General features: G+C 36.5%; 3 protein-coding genes across 4 annotated transcripts; 2 read left to right on the top strand and 1 right to left on the bottom strand.

Annotated features, from left to right (window-relative positions):
• The first annotated feature begins 1,834 nt into the window (after positions 1-1,834).
• Positions 1,835-2,947, top strand: fgfbp1b (fibroblast growth factor binding protein 1b). The gene is made up of 2 exons (XM_026204947.1): positions 1,835-1,937; positions 2,112-2,947. Exon 2 carries the CDS (start codon positions 2,133-2,135, stop codon positions 2,709-2,711), a length of 579 nt encoding a protein of 192 aa, XP_026060732.1. The 5' UTR covers positions 1,835-1,937; positions 2,112-2,132; the 3' UTR covers positions 2,712-2,947.
• Positions 2,948-9,813: 6,866 nt separating this feature from the next.
• Positions 9,814-18,382, bottom strand: anxa5b (annexin A5b). Of its 2 annotated transcripts, none has more exons than XM_026204057.1 (13): positions 18,225-18,382; positions 17,946-17,979; positions 15,889-15,973; positions 14,476-14,570; positions 14,253-14,366; positions 13,996-14,086; positions 13,819-13,898; positions 13,554-13,604; positions 13,025-13,118; positions 12,843-12,938; positions 12,507-12,565; positions 10,527-10,649; positions 9,814-10,402 (listed from the first exon to the last, which is right to left on the bottom strand). In XM_026204057.1, the coding sequence occupies exons 2-13, from the start codon at positions 17,946-17,948 to the stop codon at positions 10,340-10,342; spliced, it is 954 nt and encodes a 317-aa protein (XP_026059842.1). In that variant the 5' UTR covers positions 17,949-17,979; positions 18,225-18,382; the 3' UTR covers positions 9,814-10,339. The 2 variants fall into 2 exon arrangements, with proteins under 2 accessions (XP_026059842.1, XP_026059843.1); XM_026204058.1 differs by having other exon boundaries at positions 17,946-17,972; positions 18,225-18,373.
• Positions 18,383-20,925: 2,543 nt separating this feature from the next.
• Positions 20,926-24,000, top strand: uchl1 (ubiquitin carboxyl-terminal esterase L1 (ubiquitin thiolesterase)). The gene is made up of 9 exons (XM_026204056.1): positions 20,926-21,077; positions 21,199-21,210; positions 21,546-21,674; positions 21,887-22,022; positions 22,626-22,711; positions 22,962-23,009; positions 23,099-23,168; positions 23,275-23,333; positions 23,566-24,000. The coding sequence occupies exons 1-9, from the start codon at positions 21,045-21,047 to the stop codon at positions 23,647-23,649; spliced, it is 657 nt and encodes a 218-aa protein (XP_026059841.1). The 5' UTR covers positions 20,926-21,044; the 3' UTR covers positions 23,650-24,000.
• Positions 24,001-26,557: the final 2,557 nt, after the last annotated feature.

Here is a 26,557-nt window from a genome sequence, read left to right as displayed (position 1 = left end):
AGTATGCTTTATTAGTATAATGTTTAGTGAGTTTGGTCTGATTATTCAACTGTCTTAGTACATTAATCCATGTTAAGCGCTGTCTTATAACGGTTTTCTAAGGGAAAAGGCTTATTATACATGTTGAATTCATATTCAGGGATCATCTGATTTTTTGTAGATAGTCTACTTTGTTACTATGATGTTCAGTAAGTTTGGTCTGTTAATACTGTGTTAGTACGTTAAACCACATTATGCATTTTAGAATGTCCCTCATCAATGCACATTTGGCTTTGGATGCTTGAGAGATCATTATACATGATAACTCACACTGATGTAGCTATAACTACAAAGAAAATATCGCTTGGTTTTAAAATTTCTCTTCATCTCTTGATCTCTTGGTAAATAAGTAATGAAGATGCACAAGGAAATTTGACTTTCATGGACGACTCATTGTTCGTGCCTCAAACAAAACTCCAGTGTAAATATATACGTATAATTCATTTAAATTAAGATTCATTTTATTTCAAATTTAGTTAATAATTAAAGATGTAAAAAACTTAATGCATAAACAAATACATTGTTTAACTCTCTAAGTCCGGCTTTCAGTCTCTCTGTGCCCCATTTCTAACCCCCTCCCCTTCAGTGACCTAAATTCATTAAACTCCTGTTAACATTCCATAAGTTACACTTAAGTAACAAATCATGATTTTTTTTTTTTTGCACTACTATTGTTGTACTATTACTTACTTTACATTGTGTGTGTTTGCAAATTGAATATGAACAAATAATCAATAAAGTACTGTACATTAACCTGATATTAAGAGAGAGGGGATGGAGTGGCGGTTAAGCTACAGAATTAGGCCACAAAGATGCAATCACATGGGACCCCTCACTTCTACCACATGAGTGCATACTCACAATGACCCTTTAACAAAACATTTTTACATACCAGGACATATTACACAAGCATAATTGTTTTAAGCATATGCAGCCATAGAGAATACCTAAAAATGACTCTTACATACATGGAATTCAGGAACAGGTTGTGGTCTTGTGAGGTCCCAGGGGTCCAGCTGTTTGGAAGCCAGGCACCCAAAAAAATAAAAATAAAATAAATAGCATACACACAATACCATACACACTTTGGATAGAATGAGTTTCTTTTGCTGCCCCCTTTTACATCTGCTGCTATCTGTCTGACTCCTCATCTGCCAAAAATGTCAAAAGAATTATTACCACAATTGTGAACTGAAGTGTTGTATTTCCAGGCAAATTGTAATGATCATTTGCTGTTTTTTTGTTATTGTAGTTCATATAATTGTAAATTATTAGCAAACATTCAAATGCAATATGTTTGTATCCGTTTAACAGTTGCAATACCTTGCTCTCAGTTTTAGGGGTTCTGGGCCCATTATCATTTTATGATGAAATTTCGTGTTTTTGAGCGTGAACCAACACCTACTTTAATATTTTAATAACCCTTATGTTATGTTCTGGTCAGTTTGATCCAGAGAGGATTGTCTTTAAGCTATATTAACAAATCGGATTTGATTTTGGCTTCTTTCATTAAACATTATGGTGAACATTGCTTATATCCACAATCAAAGCTTTTTGTTTCACTCAAAATCGGAGGTGCATAAGCTCAGATCAATGAAACCTATGATCAATCAGTTACAGAAAGAAATACAAAAACTGGGGTAGGCTACTTAAACTCAAGGGATAAAAAAATACCCAGACCCAACGACATGACATTTATGAAATTCTTTAAGTTTAGCCCCCTTAGCGGATTCCTGCATGTGTGCAAGAGCTCGTTAAAGGGCTTTTCTCATGTGAAAGAATCTGAGCGTCCTGTTGTAAGTAGGTGTGTCCTTGACAAAAATACTACGAGTGAGTTCATTTCGACCTAAACTAGTCAAGTAATCTCATCACACACCTGTCCTCGTAACTCTGTTTTGGTAAGATCAATTAACTTTTTGGTGTAAATCAAAGTCCTATTTGAGTTTTTTTTTTTTTTTTTTTTTTTTTTTACCTTATAAAAAATATAACCGATTTACTACCAGCCTCATATCTTTTCAAAATGAAAGAAATGACATAATATCGTGTTTAATCTCATAATTAATATTTCTTAGAACGTTGCGTCACTGAAGGAAATGTATCTCCGTGGGACTCTCGTGCTCCTGCTTTTCCTAGCGTGTCTTTCACAGCTGATCTTCACTGCGGAAAGCAGAGGTGATAATAACATTTCCATACAAAAAGGAAAGTTCACAACCAAGGACAAGGCGCAGTGTTCGTGGGTGGCACGCGGAGAGGACAAGTACACCATGACTGTTACATGCAAGCCTGGGAACGGGGATGGATTCACCTGTAAATATACTGGCAAGCCCTCGAGGTGCACCGAATATAGGTCTAATCCCGAGGGCTATTGGAAACAGATCGCAAGATCAGTTAAAAAACAGAAGAAACTTTGCGCGGATCCGCGCGCATTGATCCGAGCGGGCATGTGCAAGCGCGCGCCTCTGGATGCGCATTTCAAACTCTCCGAAACGTCACAAGCTAAACCCCCGAAGACAGAGAAGACGCCTACAGCCACGAACACAACGCCTCCGGACACTAAGTTAAAGTGCACGGGGCGCACTGACCACAGCGAGGTAGCTAAAGAGAAGTGCGGAGATTCCTGGGCGAGTCTCTGCACGTTTCTCTTTACTGTAATCCAGAGCGGAGACTGCTAAACGCGCGCGCTCTCGACGTGTATGTATGCGTTTGTGGGCACTGTTACAGGCTACTACTGATAAATGTGTAAAACATCGCGTTTTTGTTATTGTAAACACAAAAATGTACTGTACTGATTCTGACAGCTGAGAAGGTGGGTCAAGATGCGCTTGTTCCCACCACCTGTACTGTACTTTTGCCTTGACCACTAAATTTATTCTTGACACATTTACAGTTTTTAATGATGACACTTACTACAAGCTTGTTTTTTTTATTTTAATTTAAAATTTTATTTTTATGCTGATATATATATATATAAAAAAAAAAAAAAAAAAAAAAAAAAACATTTTGATTTTGATTTTCATTTGGGAACTTTCAAATGATATAATATAGTAAAAATCACACAAACATATAATCAGCCTTAACAAGTGATAAACATCCAAATTTTAACCATAACAAACTCCCTGTTCATGATAAGCTTTTGAAGATGTTGTCAGATAATAATATTTATATTTCATTATCTGTGGAGCAGCAGAAGAGACATGGTTACCACAGATTTCAAACAGGTCTCTCTCTCTCTCTCTCTCTCTCTAAAAATGCAGAAAGTTAGGTTTAGGGTTAAGGTAAAGGGATAGAAAATATAGTTTGCATATATAAAAACAATAACACCTATGGAGAGTCCCCATAAAACTTGGAAGAGTGTGTGTGTGTGTGTTTGTGTGTGTGTGTGTGTGTTGATTTAAGTAATCTGAGAAGCTGGAACTCGTCATTGATACTTTGCCCTTGTAACAGCATTCTTGGCATAGCCTATGAGGGAATGTGTGTGTGTGTGTGTTGTGTGTGTGTGTGTGTGTGTACCTGTTATTTCCAACATTATGAGGACCAAATTCCCCCACAAGTATAATACCAGTAAATTTAAACACTTTTTTGGTCCTCATGAGGATAACAGCTTATATATAGAATAAAGTGCTTGAAACAAAATCTAATAGCATACAGTTTTACATGTTTCTTGTATTTCTAAAATAAAATAATGAAATACACAGATGATGAAATAGAAAAGTGAGAATTAAATTTATTTTAGGGGTTTCAATATAAAGTATGTTCTCAAATGGAACCTTGATAATAATCATGTGACCATGAGTTGTGAGGTAATGATTATATTCCATTTAAATGGCATAATTTCAACACGTGACAAATCATCCTTTGGGGTGAAAAAGGCAAGGGTTTGTAATGTGTGTGCATTTGTTTTTGGAGATACTTTGTCACTGTTTATTCATAATTTGGTTCCCCATCTATTGTTAATATGTAATCTTTTGTGTTACTTTCAGAGGAGATTAAAGATATTCTTTAATTACATTTAGAAAAACTTCACCCAGTCAGGAAAATATTTTCACCCAACCACAGGCTTATCACATATAGCTGTAGTGCACTAGTGTAAAAATGGTAGGCTATATTATTCTTTCTTTTCAAATATGATTTCTAAAAATGCAGATTTTAGAAAGGTACCTTTATTCTAAAAAATCTTGTCCCTTTAGATATAAAAAAAGAAATCATACGAAAAACTGAAACAATCCACCCTAATCAATAGCCAAAGCTTTAAAACACATATAGGGCCCTATCTTGCACCCAGCGCAATTGACTTTGTACACCGACGCATGTGTCATTCCTATTTTGCACCCGCGCAAAGCGCGCTTTTCCCTCCACAGAAGCACGTCGCTAAACTAGTGAATGAACTTGCGCTCCCTGGGCGGTTCAGCGCAAAAAAGGAGGCGTGTTCCGGCGCAAACAATCCCTGGTGCTATTTTGCTGTTCCATTAAACAATTGCGCCACTGACCAGAAAAAACCTAGGGCCCTATCTTGCACCCAGCGCAATTGACTTTGTACACCGACGCATGTGTCATTCCTATTTTGCACCCGCGCAAAGCGCGCTTTTCCCTCGGCACGTCGCTAAACTAGTGAATGAACTTGCGCTCCCTGGGCGGTTCAGCGCAAAAAAGGAGGCGTGTTCCGGCGCAAACAATCCCTGGTGCTATTTTGCTGTTCCATTAAACAATTGCGCCACTGACCAGAAAAAAACTAGTCTAAAGTCAGTGGCGAGTTGCGCGTTGTTCATTATGCTATTTTAAGGGCGCATGCTTGACCATAATGTATAGCGTGCACAACGCGCATACACTTTGCTCATGTAATCTACACAGATGCAACAGTTATTTTTGCAAATCATAAATTGTTACACTAAAAAAATATTAACACATGAGATGACGGAAATCATTGTGGTGTGCCACGAAGATGTGAACAAAATAGGCATAAATCTAGCTTACAAATTATTCAGGCTAATTATTCTCCCATTCCCATACAACACAACTTCTCTGTCTTTCACTGCTCTTACAAGAACATCAGTCTCCTCGGCTGTGAACCGCTCCTGGCGTGCGCCTGGTAAATACGCCATAATAATAGCAATCCATAATGGAACTTGCGCACCTGCTTTTAAAGGGAATGTTGGATGACGCTCTGATTGGTTTATTTCACGTTACGCCCAAACCACACCTATGAATAATGAAGCTGCTTCAGACCAACCCATTTTAGATTTGCGCCGGGCGCAAGAGCCATTTATCCCGCCGGGAAAATAGCAACAGCGCCGAGACCCGCCCACAAAGTTACTTGCGCTTCGCGCTTTGACACTTGCGTTTCAGATCGTTAAAATAGGGCCCATAGTCTAAAGTCAGTGGCGCGTTGCGCGTTGTTCATTATGCTATTTTAAGGGCGCATGCTTGACCATAATGTATAGCGTGCACAACGTGCATACACTTTGCTCATGTAATCTACACAGATGCAACAGTTGCAAATCATAAATTGTTACACTAAAAAATATTAACACGTGAGATGACGGAAATCATTGTGGTGTGCCACGAAGATGTGAAAAAAATAGGCATAAATCTAGCTTACAAATTATTCAGGCTAATTTTAATAGGCTAATTAAGGATCAGACCTGTTGGCCAAATAGTGGCAAGACATGTGTATATAAGGACATCTGACAAATTGTGGCTATTTCCTCCCACGCCTGTTTAACCGAGGCTATTTTGGGTGGGTTTCTCCCATCCCCATACAACACAACTTCTTTGTCTTTCACTGCTCTTACAAGAACATCAGTCTCCTCGGCTGTGAACCGCTCCTGGCGTGCGCCTGGTAAATACGCCATAATAATAGCAATCCATATTATGGAACTTGCGCACCTGCTTTTAAAGGGAATGTTGGATGACGCTCTGATTGGTTTATTTCACGTTACGCCCAAACCACACCTATGAATAATGAAGCTACTTCAGACCAACCCATTTTAGATTTGCGCCGGGCGCAAGAGCCATTTATCCCGCCGGGAAAATAGCAACAGCGCCGAGACCCGCCCACAAACTTACTTGCGCTTCGCGCTTTGACACTTGCGTTTCAGATCGTTAAAATAGGGCCCATAGGCACATTTCCAAAGACTGACTGGATGTGAAACTGATGAAAAGAAAAGCACACACTGTGAAGTTTAATATGCAAGGTGCACCAGATGTTGTGCACACACACACACACCTTTCCTGTTCTACGAAACATCTCATGAAATATTACATTCCCACTGAAGTGTGGAAAACTCAACATTATATAACTAAAACCATAATGAAGCTCATTCTTTTCACCTAAAGGCCAAATAATTGCTCTGTCACATGACTGTCCATGACATTTCCTTCTGCAAGAATACTTTTTTTTTTTCATTTTAGTTTCCCATGGGCACTCACAAAAGCTGAACATACATGTCTATTGTGTGATAAATCTTTAAGGTGGTCTAGCATGTGTGAACGTGTGTAATACAGCATATGGTGCAGATGTGCACATGGTGAGCAGGAAGCGTAAACAACACAGGTTTACAGCACTGGACTGAAAGAGGATCAGTGGAAAGCACATACATACATCTTGTAGAGGTTTACTTCCTATATGTGACATTTCATTCTTAAAGGAATAGTTCCCCCCAGAATTTTTGGAATAACATGAGGAATTATGCTGACATCAAATTAACAAAGTGCTTATGATTACCACTACTTGTTAGAATGATTTTAAGTAGAAATAAATCTTTATTATTTATTACAATTTGCCCACACATCCACAAGAACATGTGAACACATTATTGACTGGCCGATACTGTGTATCATATCATGCTCATGGCCAATAAGAAACTCTGATAACAGTTACTGCTGTTCTTCAGTCTATCTTTCCTAAACACAACCAAAACAAGATTTATATTGTGCAATTTAGACTTAACAGTTTGTGTGATCACACCACATTTCATTTCAACACACACTTAATGTCAACACAGTAAACAGTCAAAGTTTAAGATCAGGTGTTCATGCATCAAGACCAGGTTATTGGACCTTGCTATTTGGAAAATGCTTATTTTAATATATCTTGTAATATCTCTCTGTCAGTAATATTTGTAATATTATTATGTAATATATAATGAAAACTGACAATACCTGAATTCTATTTGAACATATTTTAACATGTATTTTATTCCTGTTATTACTCAGGTCTTTACTGTTATATGATTCTTCAGAAATCATACTGATTTAGTGCTCAAGGAACATTTCTTATTATTATCAATGTTGGAAATGTTTGTGCTCATTATTGTCAAGTTGGATCAATTCAATGTGTCTTCGCCAAACAAAAGTATAAATCTCCCAAACTTTTGAACAGTAGTGTGAGTTTAAACACACACACACACACACACACACACACACACACACACACACACACACACACACACACACACACACACATATATACAGTGCTAAAAAATGAGGGAACACTCAAATCACACACTGAATCTCAATTAAATATTATATATATATATATAAGTTATTAGCTATAATACAAAATAATATGAATATTATGTTAAATAATATAAGTTGGAAATCTTTACTTACATACACTGTGTAATTTGTTGAAAATAAAATCATCAACCCATTGAGGACTGGATTCAAAATCACACCAAAAAACAAAGTTAAAAATGTAAATGATCCGACTTGTATGAATTTCATCAAAGCAACTTACAGTATAAAGTAAGTCAGTAGTGTGTATGTCCTCCACACAAGGAAGAACAAGGAAGACATTTTTATATTGCACTAAATGGGAGACCATGAATTTAAAATTCAATACTCAAAACCTTAAAATATTGCTGCACACACAACATTTAGGCTGAAATGAAATTGAGAGGAATAGAGGTGAATCTTAAAGCTGTAGCTAATATATGAACTCATTTAACATACTGAGATAAACTCTATAATGGCTTTAAGCCAAAAGAAGAGTTAGACAGGAACACAGTGCACCTCTCATAGTATCAAATATAGTTCAGACATTAGTGTGTGGGTGTGTGTGTGAAGGGAAGGGAAGGTTCAAGTCTATTCAAGTTGCAGCTAAAACAGACCCAGGTATTCACTGGAAGCGAGCAGATTCTTTGCACACACATATTTGTGAATGTGTGTGTGTTCACCTGTAGAATATCTCTTCCTTTCAAAGATCATGTTCTTACATGACTACTGTTGCACCTGGGTTGCCGGAAGAAGAGATCAAAGTCATACAGTTTCCTTAATGAGGGGGTTACCTTTCCACAAACTAACAGATGCATCATCTGCAAAGTTTACACAAATACTGAATTTAAATGTATTCATGACACATATATTGTGTCATTACATTAAAACTGTCAACATACAAGCTTAATTTATCACGACAGTAATGCTTCCTCGCTTTCATTCATTCTCATCAGGCTGTGTATTGTTTGGTGGGCTGGATTAAACATTCACTGTTCCTTTGTGTGGCTGTCACAAAAAAAAACTAGGGTCCTAAAGCTGTGGTCCAAGTATTTAAGTCCTGAAACCTTACTTCACCAAACAGTAGGACCATTATTAGAGCATATTTCAACAATACATTAACAAACTACATGTGATGAAATCACAAACAGGTATAAGCATTAATCACCTGTTTCATTAATTATTTCACAGTAGGCCATTTGATGCCCTCCTTCTGCTCTTTTAGTTCATTTTTTTACTACAGCGCCTCCCTTTGGCCAGTACTGACCTGCAGTGCACTGAAAAGTCAAGTACATGTATTTTCATTATCACAATTTAATTATCCACCAATGTCCAACAATATGAAATTATATATTTTTTTTTGTCTATTTGAACTTACAGCAACTAAAGAACTTAAAGAGTGGATCAGGAAAGGTTCTCGAGCCAGGATTCAAACTCAGGACGCCTGTAACGCAACGGTGCTGTATGTCGGCACACTGCCCACAAGGATATCAACACTGACTTGATGCTACACTGACTCTGAATAAATCCGTTCTGATAGTGTGTACATTTGGTGAGCAAAATTATGCAAAAAGGGTACATTTCTTTACAATGCACAAAACAGCCCAGTTGTCATGATGTCATCAGTCACACAGGAGACTATCTGCTTTTATTTCATTAGTTTATTGTGAACATTATGGCAATGAAATATTAAAACATTTTAGTAAGTAGCACCTTATTCTTCAGTTTTTAAAGGAGTAGTCCACTTTCAGAAAGAAAATTCTGTCTTCATTCACTCACCACACACTTGTTCCAAACCTGTATTTCTTTCTTCTAAAGAAAACCTGAGTTTCTTCCTTCTGTTAAACACAAAATATATTTTGAAAAACGTTGGGAACCGAATAGTTGATGAGCACTATTGACTTCCATAGTAGGAAATTTTTTTTTCCATGGAAGTCAATGGTGTTCATCAACTGTTCAGATCCCAACATTTTCAAAATTTCTTCTTTTGTGTTCAACAGAAGACAGAAACTCAAACAGGTTTGGGAAAAGTGGGCGGGTGAGTAAATTTTAATTCTGAAAGTGAACTACTCATTTAATGAATATTAATAAGCTTTAAGAGTACAAATATTTGCAGGGTATAATTATACATCAATGTGCCAATCATGGGCAATATGTTTAACTTTTGAGTATTAAGAGTATGAAGAATTAACCTTCATTAACTACCACAAATCTAGTTTAAAACATACTCAGACCAACAGTGAAATAAACTTGCTAACGATGCAATTAAGAGGCTGGTTATTATATTAAATTGCAATACACTGAATTGTCAAGGAAGATAGTAAGTATACAAACATTAAATAAGTAAAAAAAAAATGGGATGCATATAAAATATTGCTTCATTGAGTACAACAAGTCTTTGATCTTAATGTATATTTTTTGAAACTTCATAAGGCTTGAGATTCCATCTTTAAAAAGAAATGAGTAAAACTGTATTTTTTCCATGATAGACTGCAGAAGATATTATGTCTTTAAATATGGAAAAGAGAAGGTGTCTCATATTTTTGAAGTTTATACTAAAGTATTTTTCCTCTCTAAATCAATTAAACATTTAATAAAATATAAATGCCAGAATTTGCTCATTGCTTATTTGAAGTAATTCTGTGCTATGCAGAGCATCTTCACAGTTCGACAAGAGATCCCTCTTTTGATTTGGAATATCATGTTTTTGTAATTTGTCCTGAATTGGTTTCACTAGGCCCTCGTCCCATATACCTTCCCCAGAGATGGGAGTCATGGGATCCGACCCAGGCAGAGAAGGTGGCAGGGTTTATGCATCATCCCCTCCACACAGCAGCAGCAGGGTTTTACGGTAGTCACCTGAAGTATCACCCTGCGGTAACGGAAAGAGATTTATGGGAAAGATGAGAGAAGATTCAGTTTCAGTGTTGTGGATAAAGAATACAATTTATAAGGCATTGATTGCTAAATACTAACACCTGTATGCATGAGTATACCTGAATCATTTTGTGCAGAGAGGTAGCAAACCTCTTGCGGAATTCAGCACGAATATCCAACATGTCCACCTCACTGCGGGAAACCATGACCCTAATCAATGTCTGGTCATCAGTGCCTGCCCCCTGCAGGATGCAAGTGAAATTAATGCAGGTAAGGGTTAATATTATAGTTAAAGCTGCAGCCTGTAACTTTTTTTTGAAGTCCCCGAAATAAATATTTGAGCAAGTAAATAACCAGTCAGTGTTAAAAACTATCGCCTTACTTTTAGCCCAATTCACAGCGGTTAGCTTACAAGAATGTTTTCTAATTTGAGTGGTAGGGGTTTTCAAGGGAAATTCAAGAATGTTGCCGGGTCATTACATCATGTCAGTAAAGAAATTGTCCCAGCTATTAGGCTGTCTCACATGTGAAGATCATGCAGGTGGTGGATCATTTATAGCCTTTTCCTCACAGCACCTAGAATAATTAAATTAATCATTTTGATGGCGGATTGTAATGCAGAAAGGATTATGTGTTTATGCAACACATTTGAGAATAAAGTATAACATTAATAATAATTTGCATGGTTTGATGATATAAGTGACTAATGTTGGTGATATTGAGCTAACCGATCTTTAGATTAAAATCACAATTGCTAGCGTGATTTATTTTAATCCTTTTTTTACCTCAATTGGTCAGAACAAATGTAGCAGACTTGCTACCGTATTTTTCGGACTATAAATCGCACCCGAGTATAAGTCGAATCAGTCCAAAAATATGTCATGATGAGGAAAAAAAACATATATAAGTTGCACTGGACTATAAGTCACATTTATTTAGACCCAAGAACCAAGAGAAAACATTAATGTATACAGCCATGAGAGGGCGCTCTATGCTGCTCAGTGTAGGCAACAGTAGCACTGAGCAGCATAGAGGGCCCTCTCGTGGCTGTAGACGGTAATGTTTTCTCTTGATTCATTTCTCTTAGTTCATTTCTGTTGGTTCATGTCAAATTAATTTTGATAAATAAGTCGCACCTGACTATAAGTCACAGGACCAGCCAAACTATGAAAAAAAGTGCGACTTATAGTCCGGAAAATACAGTACTTACTTGTTCTGATGACAATATATGGTGAATTGGGTCATATATTCAAAGACTTAGGCTAGAATCTGTGATTGCGAAATACAGTAAATATCAACACCGTTGTGATGATTGACTGCCACACACAGGCCAGAGTTTCCCGCGAGGGAATTGTAAGGGGTTTGTGAGTTGTACAAGATATGCCTACGAGTTATCACCATTAACAAATTAATTAAAACGTTTTTTTTTGTTTACATTTTTGCAAAGAGGTTTTACAGGTTTATACAAATGTGATGCAAATGTAAAATCTTAAAGGTATAAAAATAATTATTTTTCGGAAACCCTGTATTAAAAAAAATATTGTGGAAAAAAAACTTAACTATATTGTCAATTACAGTAATATTATTTTTTTTATTTGTTTAGTGTAATAACAATAGCTATGTAAATACTACTACATATGATACAAATTATTTTTAAAGTAAAACATGAAACTGCCATTAAATAATTGAAATATTTATTTAAAATCTCAGGGGTTACTTCAAGTACATAATTTAGATCAAAGGGGTTCAGGTTTAGATCAAAGATAGCGGGTGAATTCAGGTGAATCGCAATCAAATACCGATTTTAAGGAGATGGGTAATAATTTGGCAGGTGGGGTCAAAAGACACGACACCTGCTCACAACCAATGCAAGGAAGATAATTTCACAAACAGCTGCAATTGCAGGTTTTCAAACAGCGATGGCAACAAAGAGGCAAAACTTACGGACTGCAGCTTTAAAAACTAAAATAATTTTTAAAAAGTTGTTTTTAAACCATAAACAAATTTTATTCTCTTTTTTGGTTCAGAATATCTTCTAATCAAAATTATAATAAAAAAAAAGATATTTATTGTTCATAAATATTAAAACATAGATTCACCTTCATGGCACTGTAAAGGCTATCGGCAAAATAACCTGGCACACTGCGAGCGCACTTCACTGAGGAGGCAGAGAAAAGAGTGTGTTAAGAGACAAAACAGACAGACAGAGAAAACACATGACTATGTGTGCTGCAAACGGCTGATTCTTCAATTATTAGTAGTATTAAAAAAAATAATAAACATTTCCTCCATTTTGGCCATTTAGTCCCTACCCCTACCCCTTTTTAAAATTTTCTCTCTATAATAAAATTATAAAATAATTATATTTTGCACTTGATTGAAAAATTAACCATTTTTGATTGACAGAGGTGTGTATATATTTGTGTATTTCTTACCCACAGCCAGCAGTACTTCTTGTAGGGTTCCTGATGTCTCTCTCTGGATGCTCTCCTCTATTTCAAACCCTGAGAGCTTCCTATACTCCTCAAACACTGCGGAAAAACCATTAACAGAAAATAAATTAATATATAAAATAAAACTACTCATTTTATTACCTACATGCATGTGTCACACTAACCTTTCCTGAGGTGAGCATTGCTACGGTTTCCCAGTATAGTGATGAACTGGCCTTCATCAGTTCCAAACTTCTGTTCTCCTGCGGCAAACAGAGCCTACACCCAAAACAAACAGTTTTTCAACTTTTAAAGACTGACAAACTGATATTATATGCAACAAGGTCTAGATAGCAGCATTTTACCTCATTTTACATCAAAAGATGATGAACTTTATTCCACATCCAAATTTTTTTTTCAGAGAATTAAAATTATAAATCCAACTTAACATGGCCACTTTAGTTTAAACAAGCATTTGCTAATATTTGTTTTGCATTGGACTTGATGTGAACTTACAGATACAATATAAATCCAACTTAACATGGCCACTTTAGTTTAAACAAGTATTTGCAAATATTTGTTTTGCATTGGACTTGATGTGAACTTACAGATACAATATAAATCCAACTTAACATGGCCACTTTAGTTTAAACAAGCATTTGCAAATATTTGTTTTGCATTGGACTTGATGTGAACTTACAGATACAAACTTACCTGGGCATCGCTTTGGATGAGGTTTTCTTGTATATCCTGCTGTCTGCTGGCCTATAGAGAAATCAGATAATATCAAATGAAAGAACAGTACTACTTAGTACTACTTAAATACTTAGGTCTATTTACAGTGGATTGAAATGGCCAGTCTCACTTTATAAGAACTATTTACATACACACACACATTGTTGATTTAAAAAAAAAAAAAAAAAAAAAATTATATATATATATAATTTTTCTCCATTTTTATTGTATATAAACTACATACTTGTAGCAAAACAACCAGCATCCTCTGGAAATGACCTCCAGTGTCACCAGTCACATCTTTCTCCAGGTCATTCTTATGCTCTATAATACATATAAATACATCATCAAGGGTAAAGAACTAAGAGTGAAAATACAAAGTCAAAGATTTATAGTACACAACTGACACGAACACAGTTACCTTGCTTGTATAAACTTTTGATCTGGTTGACTTCATTAGGTGACCTAGATGCCAAAATCTCAACCAACACTTTCTCATCTGTGCCTGCACCCTAAGACAAAATGCAAATGTACATATATACACTGATCTGTATCTGAAGTGTATTTCACTACAAGTACTTTTACAAAAAAATAAAAAATAAAACAACAATTGTGAGCAGTAGGTTTTTTTTGTAAAAAAAAAAAAAGATTGACAGCCCTATAGTTATATGTATGTACCTTAATAGCATCCCGCAGACATGTGACATCATACTTAATGGGAGGAATCATCAGAGCCACTATCAGACTCTCAAACTTCCCACCCAGCTCTGATTTCAAATTATCCACCAAATCCTAAACAGAAATGAAAAGAAAAAAAAGGAATTTATGCATCTTTTAAATGTACTGCATTAATTAAAATTAAACAATGTTAGAAGTACATAGGTCATGCTGATGACATTACCTTTCCGTGCAGGGTTTTGTATGCAGCTTTGATTTCTTGGCGCTGTGCATTACTGCGTGCTGTCAACAGCTGGAGAATGGCAGCCTCATCAGTGCCTGAGTAAAAAAAATAAAAAAAAATAAAAAAAGAATTAATGTTGATGACCATTATATAATGAGCAGACCGATATCCATCTCCTACACCCAGATGCAATATTTTGGGTTTATTCATTCATAAGAATTACACTGATTAAACAAGCAAATATGAGTAATTAATGTCTAAATACAAATGCATCGATGCAGCCTCAATTATCCTAATAATAATAAATTAGTCACACAAAATGTTTAAGATTTCTGATATTCTACAGTATCATAGATTTAATCTAAATTGCAGTAATACTGGCTCCCTTTTCAGTTGGTCACTCTTGCCATAATGTCGGATGACCAACAAATTTGGATTTCGCTTAGATAGACCAATCTATTTTGAGTGTAAACTAAATGAGCCAATGCAAATTATTGCATTATTGCATCCAGCTGCCGCTGATCACAGATCTCGGAGTTGTGGACCAGACTCAGTTTCCTGCAATGGGGCAGAGTGCCCAAGCCGATGACTAGATCTGAGGTTTCCTCTGGAGGCAGCTGGGGGCGCCCTATTTCTGTCACCATCTGGACTGGTCTTCCAGATGGTGAGGAATTGCTTCGAAACCACTACTCCCACTGACGATTGGATGTCGATCACTCCATCAGAGGGTGAGCCAGACTTTTTTTGGGGGAGGAATATCCCCAGATCCCCAGATCCCCAGATCCCCAGAGCTGCCAGCAGTGCCATATTCGGATCCAGAAATGATGACTATGTTTCCACAACGAGTGAAAAAAAAAAAAACTTGAGTGGAAAATTCCACCGCCTCCTGAACCCTTGAGGTTGGACAACTGGCATCTCTGTGTGGCTCATGCTAGTTCTCAGGACCCTATCCCAGTGCCTTTCTTCCCAGAGGTGCATGATGAGCTCACTGGCTCATGGACGGCACCTTTCACTGTCAGAAACCACCCTAGTGGCCCGTCCTCCCTCATCACTCTCGATGGTGGTGCAGCGAGGGGGTACGCAAGAGCCCCATAGGTGGATATGCAGTGCACCTGCTTCCTTTTTTATACTCACGCTGTGATCAGTGGCAGCTGCATGCAATAACTGCATGCCAATGTCCATTGGTTCGTTTAGTTTACACTATAAGTAGATTGGTCTATTTAAGCAATATCCCAATTCGTCTGACATCCGACGTGACGTCTCTGTTCCCCCCTTCAGGGAACCAGAGTTACTATACATAACTGGGATGTTCTATTGATATAATACTGTTTTGTTGAATTATAGACATGGATTTGAAGGTCTACAGATAAATAATGTGTTAAAATTAACATTTATTATGTTTGTCAAACTCACCGATTCCTTTCATGGCCTTGTAGAGAACTTCAGCATCATTATTAGCATTGAATCCACTGTGGGGCTTCACTGTGCCTCTGCCAGCCTAATTTAAATAATCAAGTGTTAGTTTCATGTTCTCTTTTTATGGTATGTATATATTTAACTTTTGGAACAAAAGTAATGCATCTATGAGTCACAACCACACTCCCATTTACTCTGCAGCCAGTGTTCTGACTCTTTAAGAAGATGAGCATTTAACTTTTACAAGTGGTAGTTTTCCACATGGAAACTATGAGCAACTACCTCAAATCTTCTCTAGCATGTGTTTTAGGAAGGTGGGGGATGATACCAGAATTTGATGTGGACATACAATACAATTCATACAACACCACATATAAAAATTATTTAACACATTAAGTATTGTTCATATTTACTTACTATCTGCATCCTATTTTTTAAAAGAGATACTACTGTCCACTCAAATTTAGGAACTTATTTAGGGCATATGTGCCAAGGCTATTATATAAGGTCAAAGGTCAGAAGCTGTTAAGTCCCTAGAAACTGTCCAATAAGCAGTGAACATGTCTATTGTGTATAAACTTGACACTCTAAATCAGATGCAGTCTGCCATACAGACTAATTAAATTACTTCTCACAGCTTTTTTATTAGATAAACTAAATGACATTCTGTTGTTTGGGATAGGAGATATATTGCTCAAGTTAATTTCTCAGCAACAGGAATGTGTTGAATTACTGGTTATCTGCAGCCATCCATTCATAATCTAGCTCCAAACAGAACAGATTCCCGCTTTTGCATAATGCAACATACAAAATGTTAAATTGAAATTTTACACAAAATAAGCAAATTATGATTCAGATCATTTTGCAAATCTGGCTGTGATGACAATTCACTAGATAAAGCTGAAGTGAATGCTAATTTATATCAATCATTTGACAAAACAGAAGCAAGAAATTGCACCACATTATAGCTGAATAGCCTATCTTAACATGTTGTGCAGATTTCTCCAATTACTTCCATACAGTAACTTTTTTGACCTATACTCCTCGAGGCTCAGCGAGCTGCCAACTGGAATCATGTTACTCAGACTCTCTCCAAACAATAGAGTGAACAAACATTTTTGACATATCCAAATATATGGAAATGAAAGCAATATTAATTTACCTACAGCAACAAGTGTCTAAACGTTTTCCAGTCTCCCTGGTATAAACAGCTAAAAAAAAAAAAAAATACTTCTGATCCAGCTAATCCAGTCCTTCAGGGTTATTTGAAAAGTACATCATGTTAGGCTATGTGTGGTGGAGCAGGGTTGGAACTAAACTGTAAAGCGATGTGGCCCTCCAGGAACTGAGTTTAACGCCCCTGCTCTAGAATAAACAGTGATTTTAAAAAAAGTCGGATTTTAATGCACGGGTTTCAATGTATTGACACGTCTGATAGTAGTACCAAAACATCACATTACTGACTTGCCCTTTATTAAATATTATTATTATCCGCCACGTTCGCGGAAACAATCCATCAGTTAACTCAGCGGAGCCAGGGTGAAGTAGAGGAGTTAGGAAGAGAGGATACAAAAGTGCAGAAACTGAAAGGGGGACAGACGGGAACGCCCTTTTTGTCGTTTAACCCACGCGAATGAGTCATCGTTGCTCTCATTTAACTATTTTGTTTCTTTCTAACATTTGCGCTGGTTTGTGAACTCTCTCTCTTTAGGCTAGTTGTAGACCATAAAACATATTTATATATAAAAGTACCATTGTTTCCAGAAACGTGTCGCATATATCGTTAGCTAATAAAGAAGGATCGTTTCATTCTGTATTAAGTTTTGACAGCGAAACGAGTAAATGGACTTTAATGCCTCCTGAGCCCCTTTAAGCAGGTTTTTTTTTTCTACGCAGCTATATGGGCGTCGACACATAACTGTCGAAAATGTAACATATAGGCTACTATTATTCTCCATAGAAAATCTAATATAGGAAAAATAAAGACGTGTTAAAACTTAATGCATGCTAAAATGATGATAGACTTTTATTACAGCAATAAACAAATAACTTACCATCTTTGAGATTCACGTAATAGGCTACTTCAAGCTAAAAAAAACAAACAAACAACAACAACAAAAAACACAAAATAACAGCGGATTAATAAACATTAATGTGAATATAAAGCATGTGAGTTTAAAATGATAAAAAGTTTAGTTTATCAAGTACTGAGATAGGGAAAAAAATGTTTGAACGATTTTTAGACAGGTTCATACCTGTGTAAACTGCTCTATAGAAATATAAGTAAGAAATGTTTACGCATTGGTATTTAAGTGCCGTGTTCATTTACTTACCGAGAGAAGGGTTTTAATTTAGGAGCAGAGGACTGCAGTACAGACCGAAACAGCAGCAGGGACGACGAATGAAATACGGTAGTAAGAGGATTCAACTTCACTACGATGTGTCGTTGAGCCACACCCTGGCAAAGCCAGTCGTTGTGGCTTATGGGAAGTGATGTTTCTGCTTTCTTCTTACGTTTCAACACATCTATGCATACGGACGCAATGAATCAACCGAGGACCAGGCATTTCAGAAGAATACAGAGAACCTTTTTTTTTTTTTTTTTTTTTTTTTTTTTTTTTTTGCAGAATGGAAGCATTAATTACACACAATTGTAAACACAAACTTTTGCCATCCAGGACACTAGTTTGTGAAATCTGATGCGTTAGCCCCCCACCCTGTTAATCAACAAACTGTTGTTCCAGCAGCCAGGTGCTCTCAGTGTTTAATAAAACAATCGGAGAAAAACTACAACATAGTTAAACACAAAGATGGGTGTCACATTACATAAATCTTTTTTTTTTTTGGAAAGTAACCCATTAGCTGATAATTTCCACATGAATGCATGCAAGACTTGCTGATCAAATTTCAAGCCCAAACGAATTTGAACTGCATTTATGTTCTGAAAAGTTTACCGCTTACAGTTTACCATAGGTAGCTGATTAATATATATATAAAAAAACCTTGTCTTTACTATCACAACTTTTTAGGTGAAATTGTCTGTAATTGTCTGCAATTTGGGTACAGTATGCACTGTTTATTCATCTGTGACAAAATCTCAGAATGAGAGTTCAAACAGCTGATAAATCATCGCAATAATCCATAAGTAACCCACATGATTCCAGTCCATCAATTCACACCTAATGAATCAAAAAGCTGTGTGGTTATAATAAACAAATTCATAATATCACCCTGTTGCCCAAGACTCTGGATAGGAGACCTTCTTGGAAAATAGGTTGCTGAAGAAAGAGGTGTTAGTGAGGCCAGCAAGGGTGCCCACCCTGTGGCGAGTGTGATTTCACCAAGTACAACATGGAACAACATTCCAATCAACCAACCAGAACTGAGATAAAACTTTTCAGAAAATATCTGGTTTAGGCTTCCTTCATAGAATCTGCCGGCCGCACCGTTCTCCAGCCAGCTCACTTATGCTCATTCAAGCCGGCCTCCGCTCACTCTCATTCTAGGCCTCCAGCCTCCGCTCACTCAAGGTGGCAGTGTGTGATGCTTTTTCACTGAGAGAGCATAACTATTTTGTTTCGCCTTCCAAAAGAGGACACTACAAGAAATCATTTTTATATCACATTTATATATTTATGTTTATGTCTCATCGCTCTGGCCGGACAGGGCATCACAATATGTTAAACGGATGAGATAGAAGTGGGAAATAAGGGGCATAATATTTCTGTCACACACTTGAGGTATTCGGCCAATAACGACGCACTGGATAGCTGGCCAATCAGAGCACACCTCGCTTTTCAGAACAATGAGCCTTGTACAAATCTATGTGTTTCAGTAGGTGGGGCACAGAGGAGAGACAATAATGTACAGTATGTGGATTTTTTTTTTATTTTTATCTTAAACACATTTAATTACACCAAATACAAAAAATAATGTTCTTTTGACCCCTTTTAAGTTAACTGTTTACTAATTATTACAGATGGATCAGTGGGTCAGTGAATTGAAACCAATAGATCAGTCTAATTTGTTAATAAATTATTATTATTATTATTAATTATTTTTTTGTGACTGGATCAAACAGTTTACTGAAACGATTTTACTCGAAAGAAAGTTCAGTATTGGATACTGTTATTTCTCTCAAGGAGAACTAGTGCTGTTGCAGTACTGTACAGTAAATAGGGCTCCCTAACTGTAATGGCCCTATACATAAAAATAAAATAAAATAAAATAAAAATATTTAAAAATGGTTGTGTGCCCCCAGAATAATTCTGATCTTTCAGCAGCCCTGGCCAGTAGTCAAGATTTTCACTGAATAATATAGATTAACCAATGGTTTTAGAATGTTTTTTTTTTTTTATTTGTTTGTCATTCAATCTTCATTCTCTTTCAAGATAAAGGGTAAGTAGGATATTTTTTTAAAATTCATCATATAATGGTAATATTAGATGAATGGTAGTAATTAATAATAATCAATAAGAATTGATTATTGTATCAATAATCAATGGTAATAATAATCAATATGCATATCTTTGAGTGAGTAAACTGGTTTCACAAACACAGAAACAGGAGTGACAGTGAATCCACCTAAATTGGACATATTTCAAAGATATTAAAAAGTGCAAGTCATCAGTTGTTATTTCAACAGAACCACTCCGGTAAAAGGTGTTATGTGAGTTGGGTAAAGTTTAATTTTGTCTTTTAATTCTGATTTATGCAGCTTCGAGTGATTAAGTGCTCTTAATCCATACCCTGTCCATACTATCTTATGTAAAATGTCACTGATTTGTTTTTGTTTTTTTTATCAAATGTTTCATATGAGCTAGAGAACTATGGTAGCTTCCAGAATTGGCCGATGGCGGACCGGCCTATTGCTGGAGAAACGAAATTTTCCCATTTCTGTCTCTTCCGTTTTACGTTGACTTTTTTCGACACTTTAAAATATACAGAACATGTTATCTAGCAGGGTGAATAGCCTATGTGTGCCAGTAGATCACAAATAGCGCGTGAATCTGGGCGGACACCCCTCTGGTCTGCGTAAATGGAATAGGACCGGTCGGATAAATGATCCTCGTGCTCCTTCAGTCTGGTTTGTGTTTTCTCGGGAGGGGCCTTTCTGAACTCAAGAGGAGTGACACTTAAGATCGTCTGCAGTCATGGAGTGGAAACCTATGGAAATAAACCCGGAGGTGTAACGCTTTATCGTGATTTAACCTCGCTAGCTGATTTGTGGCATCATGCATCATGCATGCCTTCGCTTTCTCTTGACTGATCATGATCGACATATTTGTGCGCTTGTATTGGTTTCAGATGCTGAATAAGGTACGTTCGCTGAGTCACAAGATGAGGTGATGGTGAGACTGTCTGCTGGACAGGTCTGTAGCGTCTGGGACTGAACCGTCATGGAACCCCATTTGAAATGAAAGGGCGTGGGCTACACACATCATCACCTGCTATGCACAATAACACGCAGCATGTTTATATGCATGCTGAACGCAATAATTCGTAATTTTGCATAATACCACAATGAATATATTGGTCGTTTATAATATACAGTCATTCTAAACTTTGAGTATATCAGACTTTGATTTTGTTAGATTTTATATAGATAACGTCTCTCTAATAATGTGATTTTCGTAAACCCCTTTTCTGTGTAGGTATTAAGTAAATTGGGTGTGGGCTCGAGTTGGCGTTTTGTGGATGTTTTGGGCCTGGAAGATGAGTCTTTGTCAGGGGTGCCTTCACCCTGCTGTGCCATGATGCTGCTCTTCCCTTTAACGCAACAGGTACGTAGCTACAGACGCACGCACTCGAAGCATTACAGTAAACGCGGGCGTGGTCCTGTCTCACGTGACAAATCGATATGTGAAAAACGTATAGATGCTTTTATTATAGGTTAATTAAACTTGTTTATAGGCCATTTTTGGCTTTTAGTAGCCATATTTAGTAAAATTCCACATTGTATAACTTAAACCCACATCTCTCTTCTTTGTTTTAGCACGAGGATTTCCGTTCCAAACAGTCTGTTGACGACTCTAAAAGTGTATATTTTCTGAAACAAACTGTGGTCAACTCATGTGGAACTGTGGGGTTGGTACATGCTGTGGCAAACAACCAGGACAGTATTGATTTTGGTCAGTGAAAACGTACCATGAACTCGCTCTCATACACAAGGTGTTTACTGATGCTGAATACAGCTGGTAGCTTTAAAAAATAACTACACTCATTTATCTTTGCATACTGTAACTTGACTAGTTAAGTAAAAAAAAAAATAGGACTCTTTAGCTATTTAAATCCTGACTGCAACAATTTATAAAATGCATTCATACTGTTGGAAACCAACGTTACAAATTTGATAATCCACTGTACTTTTAAATGTGGAAGTTTTTTTTCTGTTAATGTGTGAGACTTCCAGCTCATTAGTTGCTGTAGGGAAATAATGAGAAGAATAACGAATTGCAGTAAATGGTAAAACTGTTTGCATTACCAAAACGTGTTCATAATTAAGTTAATACACTAAAATATTATGGTAAGACACACCAATTTTCAGTATCAGCCAGCAAAGCAAGTTGTTTTGTATAGCTATAAATGGCTGGAAGTAAATGATGCCTGAAAGCCAGACACATTAAACTTCGTAATTGCAGTGCTCGCCCTTATTGGAAAAATAAGGTGGATAAGTTTACACTGCAGATTCATGATTTGACACTTAGCCGCCCCCCCCCCCCTCTTGTCAATAGACAGTGACTCTGCACTGAAGAAGTTTCTGAAAGCCACCTCAGGGATGTCTGCTGCAGAAAGAGCCAAAGAACTCGAACAGAATAAGGTATTTTAAGTGTTCATTAGAAGCCTCCCTAAATGTTATTTACCATATCTTTGCCAAAACAAAGATTGACTTCAAAAATGTTACAACGCTCATGTGACTTAAAGGACTACTTAATTTTGATGTAGTATTCAACACAACTAATAGGTGGTACTATTGTACTATTTTTATTTTCCATGTTTATTTCGTTGTTTAAAACCGATGCTTTCAAAATTGCTTTGTGCTTTTAAAATTGATTTACCATTTTTTTCAGGCCTTCCAGGAAACTCATGATGCAGTTGCTGATGAAGGACCGTGTCCGGTAAGACAATGTCATATGCACACAAACACTAAAAGTAATGACTAAATAAAAAAATATATTTTTTTTCTCCATCTCTCCTATTCTAACAGCCAGAGGGAGACAAAGTCAACTTCCATTTCATTACATTTGTCAATGTAAACGGTCAGCTTTATGAGCTAGGTAAGTGGATGACATACATTAGTGTAGTGTTTGTTTCTGTGCCAGTGACTTATAAATACACACTCCTTAAATGTCTGAATAAAAAGTGAGCGATTTGTTGTCTCAGATGGCAGAATGGATGGACCTGTGAATCATGGACCTACAAAACCAGAAAGCTTTGTCATGGTAAGCACACATTTCCCTAGGTATGAGTGTTTGTAGTTAATGGCAACTGTAGCAGCCTGAATGCACTGTAAATAGCTTTGGATAAAAGCGTCTGCTAAATGAATAAATTTAATTTAATGTAATTTAACTTTCTCTTGTAAGCTGTCATTATAGTCAGAACCATAGATTTGGAGCATCTTAAAACAATGCATCATCTTTCCATAACTGAATTACTGACTTCATCTCTCTGTAGGATGCGGCAAGGGTGTGCCGTGAGTTTATGGAACGAGAGAAAGGGGAGGTTCGTTTCTCTGCTGTGGCTCTCTCCAAAGCCTGAGAGGAGATGGACAACTTGGCTTGAACCATAAGCGGTTTCAGAAAACCCTTAATGCACATACACGGAGCACAGAATCCAAACATATACCATCCCTTGATACATGCTACACAAACTGCCTGCCTGTCTGACTGTGAATTACTGTAATTTCTAATTTTATTTTATTTTGTCTCCTTAACTACTATGCTCTTTGTAAACATCAGTATTTATTTTTAGCTTTTGTTGATGTACCGAATTTAGTTCTAGTTCTAATATTTCTGGGCACTTTTTTATGGGGGCAACAATTAGCAGAAATTTCATGTAAACTCAAGCTTGGAGGTGTATGTTCAAAATAAACAAAACCAAAAAGGATAATTTGCTTTTTGTGCAGTGCTGTTTTTTAGACTTATTCACCCGTGCATGCCACCTAGTATCCATAAACGGAGCTGTGACTCTAGCTAACTGAAGTGGATATTGACCTTGCTTTTCTTTGATTGCAAGAACTCTTGTGATTTGAAAGGATGGGTTCTCAGATTTTTTTTTTTCTTTCATTCTTTACAGGTATTATTGAATTGATTTGAGTATTTAATTGATATAACAGTAATTGTACAATGAGTTCATTATGTTTGACCATGAGTGTAACCTTGTCTTGAACACAGATTACATACTATATGTTGTAGTATTAATGGATGTGGAGTATTCTAAATGAGCAGCCACATGCCCAAGGTCTCTACAGATGGGCTGTCACCAGATTCTTAATCAATGCCAAGTGTGCATTCCTCAAAAGCAGTTCAAACACAAACCCTTTTATACAGACCATATAGGTATGTATGTGTCTATATATATTTGACCCCCTAACTTTAGCACTCGCTGTTCTAATTCTAAAAAAAAAATGACTAGCTTTCGAATCTTTTTGTATTATATCGGTTTTCTTTTCGTTTATTATACAATTAACATAATTAAAAAGATTAACATGCAGAAAAACGCTTAACTTTCATCTTTAATGTTTTTGGTGGATTTTAAATCCTATATATTTTATAATGCAAAACACGTTAAAAAGACTACATTAAGGAGTGAAAATGAACCAATAGTGATCATATGCTGCCATCTACTGGTTGTTGTGGGAACATGTCATATTCCAACAGGTGTCAGAAATCTTCACTTAAAGGGTTGGTTCACCCAATAATCAAAATTATGTAATTAATAACGTACCCTCATGTTGTTCCAAACCATTAAGACCTCCATTTACCTTCAGAACACAGTTCATTAAAATAATCCATGTGACATCAAGGCTTCAACCATAATTTTACAAAGCTAAGAGATAACTTTTTGTGCGCAAAGAAAATAAAAACGACTTTATTCAACAATTTGTCTCCTGCTGTTGTTCTGTCTCAGCTGTGCCACTCAGATCTGAAGATGAACAGAGGTCTAAACGGGTTTGATGAGAAATTTTCATTTTTGGGTGAACTATCCTGTTAAGCATGACACATTCCATTAATTATCTGTATGAATAATAATAATAATAATAATAATAAAAAAAAAAAAAAAAAAAATATATATATATATATATATATTTAAGTAAAATTTACATACTGGCCTACAATGTTTCCATTTTATATATAAAAAAATGTGCAGTTGTGTCCCTGCTTTGCATTTTATGAATATAAAGATATTTTGCTGAAAGTCATATGTGACTATGTGATAATTCTTGCTAGGAGTTGCAGGCCTCCCCCTTGTGTAACCTATGGTGTTATTTTGGGCTGCAAATTAGGATTTTGTTATAACCTTTATTTATGGCAAAAAATGAAGTCTCGCAACAGGTCATACTTTAGAATGCTATTAAAATGATGCTAAGATGGGTGCTGCTTGTACACCTAGTGAGAATTTGGCTTTTCTACGGAGACTGCTGTTTCAGTGTAAATTGTAGCTATCGTAATCTGAATAGACAATAGAGAAACCAAAGTTTTCTAATCCACATGCCTTCACTTGCTTAAGCTTTAATTTTGGAGGGCTTAATAGCTGCCTTCCACTCTTCTGTTGATGGAGATATTTAGTGGAGAGACAGTAATGTGCTATAGAGTGCACATGTATCGGAGGTTTCCATTAGGCCACAGTTGCACAGCTGCTGGACATTACTTCACTTCACATCTTAAAATGGGTAAGCGCTTGATTCAGTCACTTCATTTCTGCCTCTTTCAACACTGTGAAAGACCCTTCTGCCAACTCTGAGAACAGAGTATAATCTTCACTGCATGGAATTCTACCTGACAAGAAGATACTTCAGGTTGTTTTGAACAGGCCAACAAAGCCATATCAATTAGTTGGGATACCTTTTGAATTGGTGGGCTGTTTGCAGGGACCTCTCTATTTGCTGAACTCAAATGAATTCCCCAAAATGATTCACAATTCAGCGGTTTGTACGATACTAATGTTTGAGTAGCCACTAGAGGGAGTCATTGTACCGTAAATGATCTCTCAGTCCCATTAATTTTGCGTAAAGTGTAAGGCACATAATCCTTTTACATGGTTTCAAGTAAAAGAAGATGAAAGTTAGAACATTATTAGAGAATGGTGGTCAATATTTGTATTTATAGTGGAAATGATTGAGAAATATAGCTCTTTCTGTGTACTTTGATAGAACATATTAACATGTGTCTTAGTAATTGTGAATAAGTGTGACCAACACACAACTGTTTAACACTATGCTTATTGTTATGTTAATACAGTTAAACTCATGCGCTTTTCTAATGTGAGTTCTGATCACTTTTTGGATGGTATTAATCTTAAACCCCATCTTCTTTCTTTCTTTCTTTCTTTACAACTCATTTGGCTTTTAAACTGCAAGCTCTCAGCTATGTCTTAATGAAGAATGACCTTTCTGGTGCATGATTCTGAAGAATCTTGCTTGATTGAACCAATCTTCCCCCTCTCT

This window comes from Carassius auratus, chromosome 26 (genome assembly GCF_003368295.1).
Source record: "Carassius auratus strain Wakin chromosome 26, ASM336829v1, whole genome shotgun sequence".
Classification (NCBI taxonomy): Eukaryota; Metazoa; Chordata; class Actinopteri; order Cypriniformes; family Cyprinidae; genus Carassius; species Carassius auratus.
This window is presented reverse-complemented; position numbering and strand designations above follow the sequence as displayed.